At 41.1% G+C, this 15554-nt stretch overlaps 1 protein-coding gene across 3 annotated transcripts in view; it reads right to left on the bottom strand.

The window, feature by feature from the left end:
• Nucleotides 1-15554, bottom strand: part of rtf1 (RTF1 homolog, Paf1/RNA polymerase II complex component) — a 67479-nt gene that overhangs the window by 23381 nt on the left and 28544 nt on the right. For all 3 annotated transcript variants that reach the window (XM_048537115.2, XM_048537114.2, XM_048537112.2), the window contains exons 2-9: nucleotides 13741-13851; nucleotides 8952-9099; nucleotides 6475-6679; nucleotides 4887-4998; nucleotides 4183-4294; nucleotides 2788-2923; nucleotides 1280-1457; nucleotides 120-202 (exon numbers count right to left, since the gene is read on the bottom strand). In XM_048537115.2, the coding sequence (XP_048393072.1) occupies nucleotides 120-202; nucleotides 1280-1457; nucleotides 2788-2923; nucleotides 4183-4294; nucleotides 4887-4998; nucleotides 6475-6679; nucleotides 8952-9099; nucleotides 13741-13851 (1085 nt within the window). The remainder of the gene's footprint in view (nucleotides 1-119; nucleotides 203-1279; nucleotides 1458-2787; nucleotides 2924-4182; nucleotides 4295-4886; nucleotides 4999-6474; nucleotides 6680-8951; nucleotides 9100-13740; nucleotides 13852-15554) is intronic.

Below are 15554 nucleotides of genomic sequence, written 5' to 3'. Positions count from 1 at the left end.
TGTTGCAGACCAGACAACACTTCATTAAAAAAAAATCACAGGAACAGTGAGAGGAACTGGACCACAACCACTCAACTCAGAACCTTGGTTTCAATTCTTGTCATTTCCTTTGTACCTACCGTAACTGTAGGCCTTTGTTTGTTCTTGAACTGCCCAACTGGTACACTTTTCCAGTTTCTACAACACCAGTGATCTCTGCGACCTGTGAGTAGAGAGATATTTTCAACAAGCCACACGCACACTTATTTGATGCTGGGACTAAGGGTAGGATAGATGTTCGTACAGCACAGGAGATCAGAAGTAGTGAACCAAGCTAATGCCAAGCTTGAACATTAAAAGCTTGTCAGGAACATTGAAGTGTGTTTATCAGTTAGACAAAGGAGTAAGCTAATATAGGAATGGTGCAATGAGTTTTGTTTACAGTAGAATGATAATGCCAACAGGAGGAAGTACGTGGTGTCATTTAGAGCCTAGACAAGAAATTCAGAGAAACTTTCAACAAAATAAGTGATGAGGACACACATATTGGATCTCAAATGTTCATCACAGCTTTACGCTGATCCTAAACGTCCAATCTGTTCTGAAGAGGTCAGTGTTGAGATCACAACTATTCATATTATACATTAATGATCTGGAAGAAAGAACCGAGGACATTGTTGCTAAGTTTGTAGGCGACAGAAAGATAGGTAGGGAGACTGTAGAAGGATTGGACAGGCCCAGAGAGTGGGCAAAGGAGTTGCACATAAAATACAATGTGGGGAAATATGAGGTTATGCACTTTGGTAGGAAGAAGAGGTGGAGAATATTTTCGAATAGGGACAGGCTCCAGAAATCTGAAGCACAGAGTCCTAGTTCAGGATTCCCTTAAGGTTACCATGCAGGTTTCAATTGGCAGATATGAAAGGAAATGTAACATGAGCATTCGTTTCAAGAGGGTTAGAATACAACAGCAGGAATTTATTGCTGAAGCTAAGGTTCTGGTCAGACAGCATTTGGAATACAGTTTTGGGCCCCCGTATTGAAGAAGGGCTATGCTGACCTTTAAGACAGAGAGAAATTGGTTCTTGAGTAAGGAGATCAAAGGCTACAGGGAGAAGGCAGGAGAATGGGGTTGAGAAACAATCAGCTATGATCAAATGGTGGAGCAGACTCGATGGGCTAAATGGCTTAATTCTGCTCCTGTATCTTAGAGCCACATTCTGACGCTAACCCTACCTCTCCTTTGTCACAGCTTCACATCGACACTAAACAGCCATCCCAGTGTCAAGACAATACTTACCCTGTATACTGGCTTCCCATTGCTGTTTCCAATGCCAACTCGAACAAAGCAACCAACTGCAGTTTTGGAAAAGAAGGGCATGTGACACCATCGCTCCAGTTTATAGCGCGAAAGCCTGATTTTGTTGAGTTCCTCTGGTAAAGTGACCGGCAGCGACTTGGCTGGAACTTCCTCTTTTCTGCCCCAATACAAATGAAGTTAATTTTTTAGTAATAATGAACTTAAATTCTGATATCAGCATTAGACATAACAGCATCACTTCATCATTACCAGTCTCCACAACATTAGCTAGGTTTCCTGTTCCCAATGCTGTCTGCTCTATGCATGGAGTGAGATCAGAGTCAGGCTCAACTGAAAGCCCTCTGGGACTGAACTTGACCTATCTACAGTACATAACTCTGAAAAGATTAACTGAAGCCACACCACTCATTCTCCAAGTTGCTGTTTTCATAGAAGTATCACTCAGATACTTTCTTTCTGACAAGATTAACTCCCTATTCGTTAGAATCACAGGTACTCGCTGTCTTGAGGTAACATCCTCTAGCCAATCTCACTCCCTTCCCTTCCCATCCCACAAACACTGCCTCCTTGTACTCTGCTGGGAAGTCAATAAGTCCCATGTGAATTATGCTCTTACAATCCCCAGTCTTACAGCAAGCATGAGGTGAAGCTTAATTAATTACAGTCTTTACTGTAGTATCTTCCTCTAAACCCCGTGGTCAGAGTGGCCCCCACCAACAAGTGACATCCCTACTCCAACGCTTTCACTCTTCTAAACATCTCAGTCTGTTCCACTTCTCACGACTCTCCTTTATGTCAGACTAAAATCAATCCTCAACCCTTTCCTCCACAATGCATTGCACTGAATGACAATGAGTTCTATCTCTGCTTCCCTAGCCATCTCATCAACATTCACCGCCCAGTCCCTGCATGAAAACTTTGCCATCATACTCATGCTCATCACACAGATCTCCTCACCTGTCATGGTCTTAATTGTAGACAATAATCTATCACACAAGTACCTCTCTCTCCAATGACCCTGAAAAATCTCTCGCTCAGGTCTCATGAAACTTCTAAACTCCTAACTTCCTTTTCTATCAAGAACTATTCACTGTAAACCAATGGTTTCTTCAATGACAGCTTTTCAATTTTCATCCTTCTGTCCCGAGCAAAACATTCAGCAACTTGCTCACCCACCACCTGGATATACTTTCACACTGTCAAATCCAAAGGCTACTGATATCTTGTGCACAACTATTGAATCATGGTGTCAGCATATCAGACTCAACCACACAACTGGCCCCTAATCCATTAGTTTACTCGCCCTTCTATGCCAACACTTCAGGTATAAAGTTTTATTCCATCTACTTGTTAATATGAGCAGTGAAACTTGCCCTGTAGTCTGGCTTTGTTAACAGGAATGTAATGAGCTTCAATAATTCAGATTAAAATCTTAGTTACCCAAAGATGTTCACTGCAGGTAGGTCACAGTCATATTAAGAACTTACTCTTCCTCTTCATCAGAAGACGACGATCTAGATGATCGATCACTCTTCACGCTTGACTGCTCTTCCTCCTCTTCCTCTTCATCATCAGAATAAACCTCACTGGCTTTTAGAGGCTGTTTCCTGGCCAACAATTCAGCTGAAATAAACAAGACAGAACAAACCCCAGACTCATTATCTACATGCACTAACTCAATGAAAAACAGCTTTCTTTTCTAATGCTCACTTGTGCAAGTCATGCCATTCTCCTTTCTGGTCTCTGGAATACCTTGTAACAGGCTCAAGGCTGCCAAGATGTAATCTCACCTATCATCTGTGCCTATCTATATTATCCACATGCCCTATCTTACCACATAGTATGACTGCTATGGACCAAGTTCATTAACATTTTTCCACTACCATTTGGGTCCTACCTGTAGAACAATTAATACACTTCCCAGCATCTCCCTCTACCACCTGCTCACTTACAAATAAAGCAAACAATTTGGATCCCACAACTTTACTGGGGAAGAAAGCACCATTGTGTTGAATAAGATTTGCCTTATGGGTAGTGATATCTTACCCTTTACTGCGTTTGCTCAACATGATTGTACTTAAATTACAATTGCAACCACACTCACAAAGCATTTAATACTCTACACACTATTTTGAGTTGACTAGATATTCAGTCTTGGGGGGCACTACATTAATTGAAGTCAATTTCTCTAATATCCATTGTACCCAAAGTATGGCAGTGGCATTCATCAACTAATACTCCTGACACTTGACCTGGCTTTTAATCACTTCATGTCACAGCCTCTTCTTCAAAATTCTCTAACCCAAACAAGCTTCCCTGCAAGTTACCCACCACACACCTCTGAACTAAGCAATTTCTCATCCAAACTCCATCTCCATCACAAATCGTTTTGCCCTCTTTTTCCAATCACAATGCTCTTCCTAAAACTTATGATCAGATTGATTTTCTCTTGTTAAGAGAGCTAAATAAATGCACGTTGTTGATGATATCTCAGCTGCTCTGGTGGAGGCATTTGGTGGGGGAATGACTTTTGTGAAGGAGTTGGAGCTAGCTACAGAGTGCAGAATAGGCAGGGAGCTTACAGTTCCCTTAAATAGAGCTGCTCTGACATCCACAATATTCTCACTGAAGTGGAAAAGAAAATATCGTAAAGGATTTGAAGATGTAAAAAATTTTGAACAAAATTGGAAAACAAAAGGAAGGAGAGTGAAACACTCTCTCCACCATGGAATATGTTACAATTTGAAGTGACACATGCAAGGTCATTGTATCCAGACTGTAAAACCAAAGATCATATGGTTCATCTTCTGTCAAAATATTAAGCCCTCTGGATCTCACTTTGCACTATCAGCTGGCTGTCCTTCAGCCACAGAGTTTCTCACCTGTCTTGTTTTTCTTTTTCTCTCGTTCAGCTTTCAGCTCCTCCATCGCCTGAGACTTCTTATCCTGTTTCTCATCCCTTCTTGATCGTCGCTCTTTGTTGTGCGACATCACCTAAGCGACAAATACACTTCAGCCAGGTCCTGGAGAGGTACTAATTTCTTTGTTAAATCAATCCTGCAGGCTTCTAACTAGTTCAACTCTTCCACATCCTCAAGAATAATTCTCTAGTCCTTCAAGTGAAATACCCTTTCTTTAACTGCCCTTAACCAGTAGATGGCTAGGGCCTTCAGCGTAACAGCTCCAGAGATGCTCATCTATCCTCAGGCCCTTGCCTCAGTTCCTGCCCTCTATACGCAAGCCTGAAGGCACACACATCACAAGGGCAGGTATATGGAGTTCTTTTGGCTAGACACCAAGGCTGGTGTTAACCAACTTATCATCCGGCTGAAACCAGGGGTCTGACTGTCAGGGAACCCCTAGACTCGGAGGACAGCTGAAGCAGTTCATTTTGACGGTAAAAAGGAGGCTCTAAAGGGCTACTTGGTTAAATCACTTTGGTTAGCAGTTGTAGAAAATTACAGGAAAAGAAATTTGGCAACACATCCTATGGTTGCCCTCTGTCCAATTTCTACCAACTGCCAATATGTTACTGTGTGCACGGTAAGTGTGGAAAACAGATTAGACAAAGCTTAACAAAAAGTACCTGAGACTCTTGAATCTGCTGCATCTTCTTCTCTCGCTCCTCCTCCATCTTCTTCTTCTTTTCTTTTTTTTCTTTCTTCTTTGCTGCCTTCAGCTTCTTTTCAATTTCAAACCTGTCAACAGATTAGAAGAAATCTTTGAATGCCAGGTAAGTCCCAAATTCATAGAGGTTTGCTGTGGGTTCAGCTAATCTATACCAAGCACAAAACGGTACAAACTCAGAAGCAAATCACTCTTTCGGTTTCAATCCAATTCAATAAACCATGCCTATAGCATGCACTTCATCTATTATCAAACGATCAAGCACTAGTTAAGGTGGCTAACTTTAGATGCCCGATAGTATAGAGTGGAGTGTAACTGAGGAACTCGGGCTAGCCTATTCCAAGTCAGACTCCAGACCAGGTGGTTAGGTAAACACTCAGCAGTAATAATTCTCTCATTTCCACCCGATTGAATGTTGTAAAAACAAAAAGAATTGCAGATGCTACAAATCAGGAATGAAAACAAAGTTGCTGGAAAAGCTCAGCAGGTCTGGGAGCATCTATGAAAAAAAAATCAGAGTTAACATTTCGATTGGACGACCCTTTCTCAGTTCTGAGGAAGGGTCACTGGACCCAAAATGTTAACTGATTTTTTTCTTCATAGATGCTGCCAGACCTGCTGACCTTTTCCAACAACTTCAATTTTATGTTGTGTTTTTTTTCCTGTGTATCTCATTTTCTATTCAGCTGTTGAATTGTTGAACATGCAGTGAACATAATCCCAGTCTGTAATGAACAAGTATATATTTCTGGGAGTCTGATGAAACTGTTTGCATTAACTGAAAATATCAGACCTCCTCTGAACAATTTATCATCAGAGGATTTCACAAAGGCCTGGTGTGGATTGTTTAAAACGGTTTATTGAACTGGCAAATTATAATTATTTTGTTTTAAATTTAACCCTTAACCTTGTCTGTGAGACAGAGTGGGAATTATGATCAAAAATATATGGGATTGTAGCTTTACTATTTTCTAAAGTTGCAGAACTCTAACTACAAGAGCTGAAACTTCATTATAGTTTTCAGTGTCACTCGAGACCACTTGCCACATGCCCCATGCCCAAGCATCAGTTCAGTTGAGCGTACAATGCATTCAATGCTGGCCAGTCAGCACAATGTTCAACAAGATATTCCCTGGCTCAAGCAAACGCAATAAGAAGTGACAAGAAGCCAGATTAGAGTCAAACAGGTTTATTTGAAATCATAAGCTTTTTGAGTCCTGCTCCTTCATCAGGTGAAGTCTGGCTCGCCTGACGAAAGAGCAGCGCTCAGAAAACTTATGGTTTCAAATAAACCCGTTGGACTCTAACCCAGTGTCTTGTTACTTCTGATCTTGTCAACGCCAGTCCAATACTGGCACCTCCATCAATATTACATATGTGCCAGCACTTGCTGCAATTATTCGGTGTTAAATCTTCTGGGAGCTTCACCACGCCACATTTAGTCCTCTAATAGAGACTAGAGACTAAAGAGGAAAACAAAAAAAAAAGTGCCCGCACCAAAAAACACTGATCACAGGGCAAACAGAATCTCAGGTACAGAATCTCACCTCCTTCTTAGCACTTCTCTTTTCTCAATTCGATTGTAGAGTTCCTGCTCTCGTTCTTTCTCAGTCATTTGTTCCAATCTTGCTCGATCCTCCTCATCACCCATAAAGTCATCGTCATAGCCATCGTGAAACTCCTCCTCCTCTGACGAGGATGAAGATTCTGAGCTTGAAGATGAGCTACTGCTCTCTGAATCAGAAACTTCTCCTGAAATTTCAAATACATGTCTCATTCACCAAGAAACATCTACACAAGTGAACCATTTAGAAGGGAGATGAGTCAGGGTAATGGGTAGAAGGCAGAACTAATGTTACATTTATATAGCACTATCAGTGCGACAAAACAACAGCCCAGCATTTCCAATAAAAGTAATGGCAAGATCATCCATATCCTGTTGTTACTTTGTATAATTGCCACAACTCCTGATGCCCGTAAATGCAGCTGAATTGAGGATCCAGAACATGTCTGTGATAACCTACAGTACGAGCTGTTTGCAGCAGTATTGAATGTAATCAACTCGAAATACCAGTTTGTCACAAACATTATTGATGACTATCCCTGCTGTAGGAACCATATGAACATAAGAATTAGAAGATGCAGGCCATTCAGTCCCTTGAGTCTGTACTGCTCTTCAATAACATCAGATTTGATTTTGGCCAGAATTCAACTTTCCTGTCTACCCCACTATACCTTTGAACGCCATAGTCTGTAAAGAATCTACCTCAGTCTTAAAACTAATCAAAACTTTGCCTTCCTTCCCCTCTGGAAGGCAATTCCACAGACCAACAACCACCCAAGATAAAAGATTTTACCCTATCTCCATTTTACATGAGAGACATCTTATTTTTTAAATGTATAACCTGGCTCTAAACTAATCCCCTCCCACACACATTCTCTACATGACATCTAACCTTCACCACCCCCACTTCATGTATCACTGGCCTCTAACCTTCATCCACTCACGGCCTTGCTCAAATCTTGACATACATTCTATTTGCTCTGATGCTCTTGTGAAATGAGTAACAGATGACCAGGAATTAGTTGGCAGCTGCCATCTTGAAATTAGACCAGCAGTAAAGTGTTGGAAAAGGTTATAAGGGATAGGATTTATAATCATTTATAAAAGAATAAATTGATTAGGGATAGTCAGCATGGTTTTGTGAAGGGAAGGTCATGCCTCACAAACCTTATTGAGTTCTTTGAAAAGGTGACCAAACAGGTAGATGAAAGTAAACCGGTTGATGTGGTGTATATGGATTTCAGCAAGGCATTCAATAAGGTTCCCCACAATAGGCTATTGTACAAAATGCGGAGGAATGGGATTGTGGGAGATATAGCAGTTTGGATCAGAAATTGGCTTGCTGAAAGAAGACAGAGGGTGGTAGTTGATGGGAAATGTTCATCCTGGGGACCAGTTACTAGTGGTGTACCGCAAGGGTCGGTGTTGGGTCCATTGCTGTTTGTCATTTTTATAAATGACCTGGATGAGGGCGTAGAAGGATGGGTTAGTAAATTTGCAGACAACACTAAGGTCGGTGGAGTTGTGGATAGTGACGAAGGATGCTGTAGGTTGCAGAGAGACATAGATAAGCTGCAGAGCTGGGCTGAGAGGTGGCAAATGGAGTTTAATGCAGACAAGTGTGAGGTGATGCACTTTGGTAGGAGCAACCGGAAGGCAAAGTACAGGACTAATGGTAAGATTCTTAGTAGTGTAGAGGAGCAGAGAGATCTTGGTGTCTATGTACACAGATCCTTGAAAGTTGCCACCCAGGTTGACAGGGCTGTTAAGGCGGCATACAGTGTTTAGCTTTTATCAATAGAGGGATCGAGTTCCGGAACCAAGAGGTTATGGTGAAGCTGTACAAAACTCTGGTGCGGCCGCACTTGCAGTATTGTGTACAGTTCTGGTCACTGCATTATAAGAAGGATATGGAAGCTTTGGAAAGGGTGCAGAGGAGATTTACTAGGATGTTGCCTGGTATGGAGGGAAGGTCTTACGAGGAAAGGCTGAGGGACTTGAGGCTGTTTTCATTAGAGAGAAGGTTGAGAGGTGACTTAATTGAAACATATAAAATAATCAGAGGGTTAGATAGGGTGGATAGGGAGAGCCTTTTTCCTAGGATGGTGACGGCGAGCACGAGAGGGCATAGCTTTAAATTGAGGGGTGAAAGATATAGGACAGATGTCAGAGGTAGTTTCTTTACTCAGAGTAGTAAGGGAATGGAATGCTTTGCCTGCAACGGTAGTAGATTCGCCAACTTTAGGTACATTTAAGTCGTCATTGGACAAGCATATGGACGTACATGGAATAGCGTAGGTTAGATGGACTTAGGTTAGGTTAGATCGGTGTGACAGGTCGGCACAACATCGAGGGCTGAAGGGCCTGTACTGTGCTGTAATGTTCTATATTCTATGTTCTATATCTATCCTTTTTTGGTGAGTTCAAGAATGTGTTTACCACAGCATTCAAATTCTTTACCTTCCTCTGGTGCAGAGCTATCACCAGAACTATCCTCCGCTGAGCTGCCAGATGATGCTGCTTTGTTCACCGCTCTCTTGGTGGCCGCTTTCTTCTCCACACCCTTGCCTTTTCCCTTCTTTTTGGTCTTGCTGCCTCCCACTGTCCACTGAAAAGGAAAGCGTACTCTTAACTAAAGCTCCTTTAAAGCTCTCTTAGCTGAACAATGTGCTTTAACACATAAAATATGCCATACACAAAAAGACAATGTTTTTAATGTTTAGCAATCATTTAGTGTCCTTGTAAGTACAACTCAGAAGTGGATCAAGACTGACCAAAATACCTTATGGGTTGTTGAGACAAAACATCCATTCCATTAGCCCTTGGACTTGAAAGGGTTGTGCAATGCCCAGCACTCATACAAACATATCACTGATCAGGCCTAGGCCCGAAATGTCAGCTTTTGTGCTCCTGAGATGCTGCTTGGCCTGCTGTGTTCATCCAGCTTCACATTTTGTTATCACACATATCACTGTTGGAATGTAGAATGCAGAAAGGTAGATTAAACTGAAAGCATTACTCTCAGCAAGCTGCGTTTGCATTCACTTGCTAAGTGAACTGAAACTCTGAAATGATAACCTTTCGATGCTCACACTTGTTATCTGACAACTGAAAGATGCTACCAACTGCAGGATATCTGATGCAGTTAGTTGTTCACCTGGATGTTGTCATCGCACAAGGAGCATTAAAAGGATATAACCAGAGGAAACTCACGGCATTCTGAAGTATCATAGTTCAGCTATGAACACGTGGCATCTGAGAGTTTAGCATCATGAAGTGTGGTTAGTTCATGTGGATTCTGTGTCTCCTACGTTCCTTACGTAGAAGTGTATCAATGCAGCAATTAGATGTCAAGAATTACTCCATCACAGAGAGTCACAATCAGAAGAGTTTTCTTCCTTGCTATTCAAATTTCCTGTACAAATCATGCATCCCCAAGGACAAGTAAGACTTGTTATAGAAAAGGAGGCTCTCAGTCACACCGGTGCATGAGATTTTTCAGACTACATCGTTTGCCTGAAACTCCTCAGCAGCAAATCCCACAAACATCTTAACTCCCTGTTATATGGAAAAATTTGTGGAAGCATCTTGACCAAATAAGGAAGTTCCAGTATGATCATAGTTTATCTAAAAAGGCAGACAACATGTGTGCTGGGGGAGATACAACAATAACAGATACAACCTCCCAAAGAACAAAGAAAATTACAGAGGAACAGGCCCTTTCGCCCTGCAAGTCTACACCACCATGTTGCCCATCACAATTAAACCCTCCTATCTTCCAGGGGACTGTATCTATCTATTCCCATCCTATTCGTGAATTTGTAAAGACACCCTTTAAAAGCCACTATTGTATCTGGTTCCGCTACCTCCACAGCAGCGAGTTCCAGGCAACCACCACCCTCTGTGTTTAAAAAAAAGTGCCTCATACATCATCTTTAAACCTTGCCCCTCACAGCTTAAACCTAAGCCCCCTAGTAACTGACTCCTCCACCCTGGGAGGAACCTTACAACAGCTGAGAAAGAATCCTTTAGTGAAACCAAATCACATACAGAGGCCACAGTGATAAAGACCAGCAACCTAAAAGGATCTCAATTAATTCAGAGATAATAGGAACTGCAGGTGCTGGAAAATCTGAGATAACAAGGTGTCGAGCTGAATGAACACAGCAGGACAAGCAGCAGAGGAACAGGAAGGCTGACATTTCAGGCCTAGACCCTTCATCTAGGCCCGAAACATCAGGCTTCCTGCTCTTCTGATGCTGCTTGTCCTGCTGTGTTCATCCAGCTCGACATCTTGTTATCTCAGCATCTCAATTAAGTCTGACAGGAACAGAAGACTGAAAACATGCTGTTACTTGACTTTTGGATCACAAGGTGATCAGATCAAAGACCCAACAGATGAACCACGTACTACCTACGTGGAGCATCAATAGCACGTCACCATTATAGGTGACATCGGACAGAAGACCAGTCATTCCAGCTTCACTGAGACAACATCCTAGACAAGATACATTTGGAGCTTATGATGTGAAGGCACCTGTGTTGGATTGGGATAGACAAGGTCAAAAGACACGATACCAGGTTATAGTCCAGCTGGTTTATTTGAAATCACAAGCTTTCAGAGTGCTGCCCTTTCACCAGGTGAAGTGAACACCAAGGCACAGGCTTTATAATCAGAGATCAAAACACCATACAAATAGTGCAAGTGGAGTGCTGACAAGTTGAATAATAGGTCTCTGCAGGTGATCAAGAGTGTCAGAAGATGTGAGTAAAGTGTCAACACCTGAACAAGTGAAGAGATGGCCTATAATCCAATTCACTGAGACAGAGAAATAATTACAAAAAGTTAAATATAAAGTGGTGCTGGAGACAACCAAGTGACTGGAATAGCATGATAGGTAATAAGATTCACACGCCAAGGGTCTAACCAAAGTAACATGTAATCCAAAACTGCACAAACTAATTAGGGTAAGAGAGATCATAAGTTATCAAGGTGATGGTTTCAAAATAGGATATTAAAGGAAGAATTTGCAGCAACATGGAGCTTAGCAATTGTAGGGCCAGGGCTCAGCCACTGGTATGGTAGTTAAGGGTCGCAAAAGAAATTGAGAGCCTCAGTCAACTGAGGAATATGTGCTATTCACACATCTGCGCAGAGAGAGAAAACGATCCTCACTATTTTCCTCAGTAGACTATGGGAACAAGGGGGAACAGATCTATTTGTGTTTGATAAACAAACAGTCTTACTTTATTGGTGTGTGTGTGCGTGCATGCGTAATATATATTCTAAAGCAGTTCTGTCCAAGAATTGACCAAACAGTTTGCTCATGATCCTTTCAGCCAGATTACAACTATTTCCACTTTTGAGCATATAACCAGTCAAACAGCTAAGTTAAGCACATATAAAGACAAATTATTTTTGAAGAAAACACCGACTCTTATACACTGGCTAAATCACCAGTCCATCGCACTTTAGACCACTTCTTGCCATCACAATTCCAGACGAAAAGAAAATTGAAAACTCAATTCCCTTTCCTACCAAAAGGTCGCCTCCACAATTAAGTCCACTGGATTATAAATATATTTATGACAAAAAGAGATGTCTTATCAACAGCAAGGTATTTACTTTACTATACATCAAAGTGCATGAAAGGTGCTACATCTGGTTCAGGGACAACAGGTTTGATACAGGGAATGGAACAGTCATCCTGCAGTCAGTGAACCAACACTGATGCATCTCATGAAGTTGTATGACAATCGGCAGGAACCTCGTCTCACTGTAGAACAACCATCCACTGAAGTTTAATTCAGATGAATCCAATGAGGAACATCAAGGTAGTCATGGTACAAGATCCAGATTAGAATCAAGGTCCATAATTCTCAAGCCAGAGATGTACTAATTTTCTAAATCTGAAAATACTGGCTTCTCAAAAAACAGTTAAATCTTCAAACTGCCTGAATTTGTGAAGCCAGACATTTTAGGAGAGGAGAAATGAGCTACTGTGCAGGTAAATGTAGTAATATAGCCCAACTTACAATTTTAACTATGGAGGGGAAAAATACTTGAGTGGAGTTGTTGAAGGCAATAGTCCTCAATGAATTAATATTGCATTAAGCTCCAATCTGATGTCGTCATACATTGTTGGGTTGAAAATGGCAAGTCTAGTTCAAAGTTCCAGTAGGGTCAGATGTGTCATTTTTGATAATAATTAAGATAATCCTAATAATTGTTGAACTGACCAATATAATATGCACCTAACACCATCATGCAATAAATAACATCTTGATTTTAAGACAAATAGTTCTTGTTCTTATGGTCTGGAGGAAACTTTTTTTGTGTTTGATCTGCATGTTTATACATGCAACCCATATTTCTATCCCTTAAACAAACTGCTCTTAAACCTTTGGTGACATTTTGATGGTTTTTTTAAAAAATGAGATACAGACCACAGCCCTTCCTCTTTGGCCAGTCCATGGTGGCTATTAGCAGGTCCAGGCAGTGGGCTAGAGAGGAGATCATACTACCTGACTGTCTGCACCTTTCCTGTAGTGCCTGCATTACAGTATCCATGGAAAGCAAATTTGTCTAAATAATAGGAGGCCTTTAGAGACCAGGAAAGGCTGGGGCATATCATTACCTGGTAACAATATTTCTAACTTTGATAAGTTTCCAATAACCTCTTGACTGTATGTTACAGCACCACAACAGGGGCATTCTAACCCATTTTTTTTATATAGTAGAGATGGATTGGTTGGGTTCATCACTGGTCATGATATTTGATTTAGTTTTTTTCTTAAAGTTTCTGTTGATCTTTTGATTATTTGTTACAGCAGCAGTCAGGACCTATTTGACTTTTGTTTTAGAGAGGAGGACTGGTGGCAGTACCCTAATCCAACCATTAGCTGGCAATGGTTGGTCCCGCAGCACACATGACAAGGTCTGATTCAAGGCCTTTGTCGGCGATGACATTTGGTTGGACACAGCAGCCTGAAACTTGGAAATTTCTCTCTTGTACTGGAGGTGAGGGAGGACATGGCAGCGAGAGAGATGACTGTACAGGTCTCTGACTGCGTAGTGACCACGATGGCCATCGAACCACTCCACAGCACATTACGACCAAAGCCTGCCCAAAACACAAATATACCCTTGACACATCCATAACACTGTAACACACCAATAATCAGTGCATTATAGACCTAGAGTGGATGTAGTTGCAGGTGTACAGCGACTTAAGAGTATATAGCTCACCTCATCACCACTGTCTGAGGTTTCTGAATCTGATGATGCTGATGGTTTGCTTGCCTGTTGCTCCTGCTGTTCTGGCTCACTCCGTTTCCTCTTAGCCAATGACAGCAGCTCCTAAAGAAAAAATTGAGAAGAAAGATGCATCACTTGAGGTACTTCCTCTTTGCACATTGCGTGCGCGCACACGCACACACGTAGAATGACCCCACTCCATAGGCCGCTGCCTGGAGCAAAGTAAAGCAAGGGACTAAGATAGGACTTTGCAAACTATTTTCCCAATGTAAGTACATTTTAAGTCATTATCATCTTTCCAAGGGTAATTAGATATGGCTAATAAACATTGGACTTGCCAGCAATTCCACATACTGTGTAAAAACATGTAAAGATCCTAAAACTTAACGTGAATCCCTGTCCCCACCTCCCCAGACAAAAACAAAAAGCAATACAGCACCAAAACAACATTCAGTACAATTACACTGTGTACCAGATGAAATATTAAATATGAAAATCCTTTTAAATTGCTTTATAAAAATGTAATTTTATATCCCACTGTAAGTTTCAGGCAAGTTCTCCATATGCGCCTCTGCGCAAAAGCATCGCTCGCACCTCCATGCCACCGCTGCATCACTCAGCAGAATCTATTTGAAACCCCTCCCTCCTCACTTGCCAAAGCCCTTGGACTCTGGTTTCATTGCTCCATCTCCCTCCATCCCTATCAAACTTCAAGATCGCAAAAAATAAGAATGCCATCCCATGACAGAGAATATGGGATGTGTGGGCAAGTATTTGTGCTTCGTTTTGCTCTTTGTGTTAAAGTTAACAGGATGCATCAAATACAATTAACAGGGATATGAGTAGAGAAGGTTAGAAGGTCAGTGAGGTAGGTTATACCATTAGAAAAAACATGAAACAAGAAATAATTGGAGTATGTAACAAAGCTAATCTAATAATCACAAGGGAGCTTTAATATTCACATACTGGATAAATCAAATTGGCAAAGGTAATATGGGAGATAAGACATTGGTGAGACCATATCTGGAGTACTGCATACAGTTCTGGTCCCCTTGCGGGAGGATGTAATTGCATTAGAGGCAGTTCAGAGAAAGTTCACTAGATTAATTCCAAAGATGAAAGGTTTGTCTTACAAGAGATTGAGCTGTTTAGGACAATACTCAAGATTTTTAAAAGAATGAGAAGAGACTTCATTCAAGTAAACAAAATGCTAAAGGGGACAGACAAAATAGACATGTGTAAAGTGGATGTTTCCTGTTTTGGGACTATCTAGAGCAAGGTCAGTTTTAAACTAAGAGGCGGCATATTTAAAACAGATGAACAGGAATTACTTCTCTCAAAAAGGATAGTGAATCTGTGGAATTCACTACCCCAAAGTACAGTGGACATCAGAACACTTGAATAGACAGATTTTTAATTAATAATGAATTATGAGGAGTGGAGGACGAGATGAGATGAGCCATGAAAATACTGAACGGTGGAGCAGGCTCTAAGGGTTAAATTGTCTGCTCCTAGTTCGTATGTAAAATGAATTACATAAGAAAGAGCTGACTACAGTTGTTCAGGTATGGAAACTAAAGGGTATAGCAGTGTAATATCAATGAGATGCAAAGAAACAATTCAAAACATTCAACAAAAATTCATGCTAATAAATAATAAAACTCAACAAGAAAGATCTAAGCTTCTAGGAAAGTTAGGGATTATATTACAGATTTTTAAAAAATCTTATACTATTTAAAAAAAGCATAAGCCTGAGGATTACGATGTTTTAGAATCCATTAAAAGGTATCCAAAAAAGGGAATAA

Source organism: Stegostoma tigrinum, chromosome 10 (assembly GCF_030684315.1).
Source record: "Stegostoma tigrinum isolate sSteTig4 chromosome 10, sSteTig4.hap1, whole genome shotgun sequence".
NCBI classification, from domain to species: domain Eukaryota; kingdom Metazoa; phylum Chordata; class Chondrichthyes; order Orectolobiformes; family Stegostomatidae; genus Stegostoma; species Stegostoma tigrinum.
The sequence above is the reverse complement of the archived record's forward strand: the minus strand, read 5'-3'. Positions and strand labels throughout refer to the sequence as shown.